The sequence below is a fragment of the Pagrus major genome, chromosome 15 (assembly GCF_040436345.1).
Source record: "Pagrus major chromosome 15, Pma_NU_1.0".
NCBI classification, from domain to species: Eukaryota; Metazoa; Chordata; class Actinopteri; order Spariformes; family Sparidae; genus Pagrus; species Pagrus major.
The window spans coordinates 8,449,836-8,455,518 of NC_133229.1; the positions used below are offsets into that span (position 1 = coordinate 8,449,836).

Sequence of the window (5,683 nt, forward strand, 5' to 3'; positions counted from 1 at the left end):
TCACTTTTTCTCCAGTGGGTCCTTGGAGCAGTGAGGGTGTTTGTCAGGACTGCTGCCCAGCACCTTGCTGGCCGGGCTGGGACTGGAGCTGTCTCCTCCTCTTCCCACAGCGCCGGGCACCTCGATGGCAGGGCCCACAGCGGGCCTGGCCACCCCGGACAGGACTCCCACGCCGGTGCCGGGCCCGGTCGCCGCGCCGAGCAGGTTGGCGGACTGCAGCACGGCCTCCGAGTGCTCACGGGCCTTCATGCGCAGGGCGGCCACGCTGGCTGTGCGGTTACCCTGACAACCATAGGGCGGCAGGAAGGACAGGCCCATGGGGTCGGAGACGCAGCAGGAGCACAAACCATTACCTGTGAAATAATAAAAGAGGGTCCCATCATCATCATCATCTTCATTAACACTATCTTTATTTGCAAAATGACTGAAAAATCATATTTACCTTTCAGTGTGGCGACCTGTGAGAGGGCCTGGGCGTAGGTGGCAGAGTTGAGGAGGGTGCCTGGTATACAAGACGGGAAGAAGGGACCACTTGGACCCACTGTCCTGTTGATACTGGAAACAACAGACAAACTGTATCCAATCATCTAGTGAAATGTTAACAAATGATTCTTTAAGTACACCTTTTCTAGAAATATCTACAGCTATTTTCTAACTTTCTGCACTGCTGAGCTGGTTTTCTCTGTTGCTTTTATTGTTTCATAGTCAATTTATTTGAAAGTGTTTATTAAAGACAATTGACAGAAATGATCTACGTGGCTGTCAGAGTTTTGTGGCGTCAGTTATTGACGGAAAGGATATTGCCTCTTATTTATTTCCGTCACAGTCTGCAAATCTGGACCAGCAACCTTTTCTGTCACAAATTCCTCCCACAGCTACAAAAGTCATCCGTCTCCTCTCACCTCTGCTGCATCTCCAGCGGCTCTTTCTGTTTCCTGCTGTGGTCCACCGGGGACTGAGAGTTGATGCTGCGAGATGGAGGAGTGCCCTCGCTCATCTGCTCTTTGCCTCCTTCAGGATCTGTGCTACCTCGCTCCGTCTTCCTCCACTTTGCTCTGCGGTTCTGAAACCAAACCTGCGTGAGAATAAAAAATGAAAAAAGGGAAGACAGAAAGAGAAAACAATTAAATTAAATGACTAATTAGATCTGGATATCGCGCACACATTAGCAGTTTGCAACCATTAGTTTTATGTATTGAAAGCAGCTTTATAACCGATTTTCTGAATTTCTCTTCTTTTTGAGAAACAGACTCAAACTCAAATTCCTCTGATTGCTTTGTTTCGTCTCCTAAACCAAAAAGGTGTTTGAACACGTCACACCAGCCCTCTTATGTCCCACAGTCCCTGACTTACCCCCCAAAAACTTCCCCATCCACCCAGCTGAGAACATATAGCCAAGTTCTGGTGTCTTAATCGAATGAAGGTCACTGCCTATAACAACATTTAATTGAGCAATTTTTCATTATCATATTTTAATGACTTCCCACTGACAGTTGTGCTGCCCGAGAGAGAGGCGGCCATGATGAAGTCGTTTATTTCCCTATTTAGTGATTGTTTGACAACATCAGATTCGATTAGGACTTGGTTCTAGCAGGCATTAATCATGATGTGTGAATGGAGGTTAGAGTCGGTGTGCATGTGCTCTGCATCCCTCCCATTGTACCCGAGGTACAAATGATGTCAACAGCCAAACAAAACACATGCATTCATTCGGCATAAAGAAAGGACAACATTTTGGTGGCAGGACAACAATACAACCAATGGACTTATCTCACCCCTGCACCTTCCAGCTAGAAGTCGCGCCCCCCCCATACACACACCCTCTCTGAATGGGCTATAATTGCTCCATTAATCTCAATTTGCTGCGTGCTCTTAATGCGGGGGAGGCCCATTGACACTTTACAAAAAGGGGGGCACCAACACTACAACAGAAAGGAAATTTATTTTCTAATAATAATGTAAGTTTAATATCCCTGCATACTGCGGTGGATTCATGTTCAGATTTAATAATAGGAATGTGGTAATCGGATTAGGAGGGGAATAATTTGTTTACAATCCCTAATTTACAGCGCCGGATTCCATTATCAACCCCGCCATTGGGTTTAAGCGATAGTAAGATGACCCTGGGGAACAAAAGGCAAACTATTATATTTCCCACAATTAGATCTGCGCGCACAACAAAACCCAAAAGCAAATCTGGAATGCAGGAAATTACATACAGGACACATAACTTAATTACATCTGGCCAAGTTTATAACGGCGCATATGTGCAGGGCAGGAGCGGAATATAAATTGCCAAATTTAAGGTGTGTGTTTCTTTTTGGTGTGTTTTAAAGTGTGTGTGTGTGTGTGTGTGTGACAGAGAGAGAGAGAGGTAGTGAGAGAGAGAGAGAGAGAGAGAGAGAGAGAGAGAGAGAGAGAGAGAGAGAAAGCTGCAGGCTTTGCCCTCTTTTAAAAGCACATATCGTTTTCTGTGTGCGTCACGGCGGAGGGATCTGCACGGATGATGTATTCCTACCTTTGAGACGCGGACAAATTAGTGAGGAACATTATCGCTGGTTAATTATGAATGACCGATTAATCAGGCTAATCTAATATTCACCATTATGTTGATGTTATTAAAGTGCATCGCCGGAATGACAGAGTGGCTTAATTTACCCTCTCTCCCGCCTGGTCAAACGTGCCCAGGACACATGACGCTGCTGCAGCCTACCTGCACCCTGGCCTCCGTCAGGTTGATCTTCATGGCCAGCTCCTCCCGGGTGAACACGTCCGGGTAGTGAGTCTGAGCGAAGACAGCCTCCAAAGCCTCCAGCTGCATGGACACAACACACCAGTTAGGATATACTGTCAATAAGTTTGTTTTGTACTGCTGGACTAATATGTTATTTTATATTTGCTTTATTTGTCTTTCTTTCTTTCTTTCTTTCTTTCTTTTTGTCTGTCTGCCTTTGCTTGTCCGGTATGGGTTAAATGCAGGGAACCAGTTTCACTACATTGTATAATGGTTGACTTCTTCATCACCTTTCTTTCTTTCTTTCTTTCTTTCTTTCTTTCTTTCTTTCTTTCTTTCTTTCTTTCTTTCTTTCTTTCTATTACCCTGATTAGTTATATAAACTATAAATGGTATAAACTGAAACATTTAACAGGGATAACAGACTACAATAAATGGCCCCATTTGATTAAATAAGTAAAGTAAAGCCTGAAATAGGCGTAAATACTGGCCTGACATCAGAATGCCTGCTGATCACAGAGGACAATTTTACAGCTAAACCCACGCATGATCTTCAAAAGGATAAATGTTTATTCAAAGAGGTTTCCTAATCTTGTATGTTTATTTTCATATGTATTTTCTTTAAGGTTGTTATCAATTATAAAGGCTTTTATTTTATATTATTTTTTGTCTGGCACAACTCTCCGTCAAAGTCCTTTATTTTGAAAACTTCACCAATTGTTTTATTCTCTTCCTGGATATTTAACACGTGCCTGTTTCGCCCCTCAGTGAGGTTTCAGATATTTCTTGCGCTCTGTTTCTTCCCCTGTAAAATATTTACCTGTTGCAAAGTGAATGTTGTTCTGTTTCTGCGCTGTTTTCTGCGGAGAAATCCATCATCAAAATCAGCCGGGGCGTGGTTGCCAAACCCGCTTGAATTCACTGGAAAAATAGAAGGAAAAAAAGTTTATTAGAGAGAATTCAGTCAGCCAATAAAATAATGTGCTCATTTAAATTAATTCAGTAAATGTGTTAGAAATAAAACTTGCAAGATTCCATGTCTAGAATATAAACGCGGACAAAAAAACGACACATATTGGCCAAAGCAGAAATGATTATGGAGTTTATTCTCTGGCACATTTTCTGTTTCCATTAGTTGCATGAAACATTGATGTCGGGTGTCTGAGGGGAACCATGACGGACTAAGAGGCATGACACCCAACATCTGTGCCCGGGACAAAACGCCCCTTCTGCCCCGGGGCCAAACCACCAGCGCTTTTCACCAAAACAGCCAGCAGATTGACATCGCAGAGGGGGAATCTGACTTAACCCTTTATATCCACCTTTGAGTGTGTGGGAAATAGAAAATACCCGCTGATTTAGACTGAGAAATGTGTATTTATAATCATCAAGCGCCGAAGCTATTGAAGTTTTAATTTTTAAAGATTTTAAATATCTGTTTGGATGAGAATATATTTAAATTTATCACTGCATAAAAATAAGTTTCACTTTCGTTCTCATTTGAATGTGATCATAAAAAAAAAAAAACAGACAGAAGAAAACATCTGCTCGGGCCTTTTGTCGCTCCTCCGACAACGCAACACACACTTTGTGCGCGCAAGTGCGCAGCCCGAACATCGCCAAACTTTTCTTTAGCTTTAAATAACAGACACCTGATTAGTTCTATAAAATAATAACGGCAGCTAAAACTGAAATCTATATGCGGAAGAGGAAACTTACATGTGTTGGAGCGACAGCACTCTCCGTCCAGCTGAGGCGGACAGTGAAAGTAGAACATCCTGGCGCGTCTCCGAGCTGCGAAACTGAACCTGGAACAGAGACAAAAGTTTCAGCGCGAAGCCTCGGATCTGTGTGGAGGGAACATTTTAACACATATAATCGTCCTAAGAAGAGGCGGAAACGGTCCGACACTTGGAGAGATTCAAAGTTGATGCGAGAGATAGACAGAGAGGGAGCATCCTACCTGCAGTGTGAGGATGCTGATGTGAGTGACTTCCCGCTGGAGAGAGGAGGAGGCTGCTGCACTTCCTCTGACTCTCTGACTCTCTGTCTGGGAGTGTCCACATCTCCCTCCCTCCCTCCCTCTCCTGCACACACACACACACACACACACACACACACACACACACACACACACACACACGCACACACACACACCCACACCCACACACACCCACACACACACACACACACACACACACCACTCACATCTCTCTCTGTCTCTCTCTGGGAGTGTCCAGATGTCTCTATAACTGTATAACTGTCTACAGAGTGTTAAGGCTTTCAGCTAGTGTCGCAGAATCTCACGCCTAATTGGTCCTAATCGGATTATCACGGCTTTGTCTCTCTCACCCCCAACCCCTGGTGTGTGTGTGTGTGTATGTGTGTGTGTCAGGGAAAGATAGAAAAAGAAAGAGATGGGGAGAGGGGAGATATACCCAGGGTGGCAAACGGCAACTCTGCTCTGGTGCCAAAAAAATTCATCACAAGTGATTGTTATTCCAGAGTCAAGCATATTCCCTAACCATAAACATGCACACATACCCGCTGCACTTTTTATTTGGTTCTTTCATATATTAAAAAAAGGAGGATGACTGCTTTTGGGTTTTAGATTGACTGTCGGGTGGGTTAATTGCTCGTCAGGGTGTGTTAGGGGGTCCACTTTACAAGGGGTTGCGCATGTAGAACACTCACAAGGCCAAATTTTTGATTTTGTTCACAGCAAGGGGTCCTGCGATTTATTTCGCTTCCTCAGATAAATGATCTGCTGCGGGACCCTTTCAATTAGTTTTAAAGCGCATCTGGGACGGCAGAGCGCAGACGCCATGCGTCTCTGAGGTGGAGGCAAAATGAGGCTTCGAGAAGCAGCTGAAATTTAGAAGAGGAGTGCGGGATTGGACTAAACCACATAAAGTGCAGAAAATCCCTTCTAATGGCGCGTAATTGGTT

At 44.2% G+C, this 5,683-nt stretch overlaps 1 protein-coding gene across 1 annotated transcript; it reads right to left on the reverse strand.

Annotated features, from left to right (window-relative positions):
• On the reverse strand, nt 1-4,511 carry drgx (dorsal root ganglia homeobox). Its single transcript, XM_073481252.1, has 6 exons — nt 4,454-4,511; nt 3,555-3,655; nt 2,714-2,815; nt 903-1,075; nt 443-555; nt 1-353 (listed from the first exon to the last, which is right to left on the reverse strand). The coding sequence occupies exons 1-6, from the start codon at nt 4,509-4,511 to the stop codon at nt 1-3; spliced, it is 900 nt and encodes a 299-aa protein (XP_073337353.1).
• Nucleotides 4,512-5,683: the final 1,172 nt, after the last annotated feature.

Coding starts and splice junctions, on each gene's coding strand:
- drgx (XM_073481252.1), bottom strand. CDS start 4,511: ATGTTCTACTTTCACTGTCCGCCTCAGCTGGACGGAGAGTGCTGTCGC. Junction 556..902: donor CCGCTGGAGATGCAGCAGAG/GTGAGAGGAGAC, acceptor TGTTGTTTCCAG/TATCAACAGGACAGTGGGTC. Junction 354..442: donor ACAGGTCGCCACACTGAAAG/GTAAATATGATT, acceptor ATTATTTCACAG/GTAATGGTTTGTGCTCCTGC.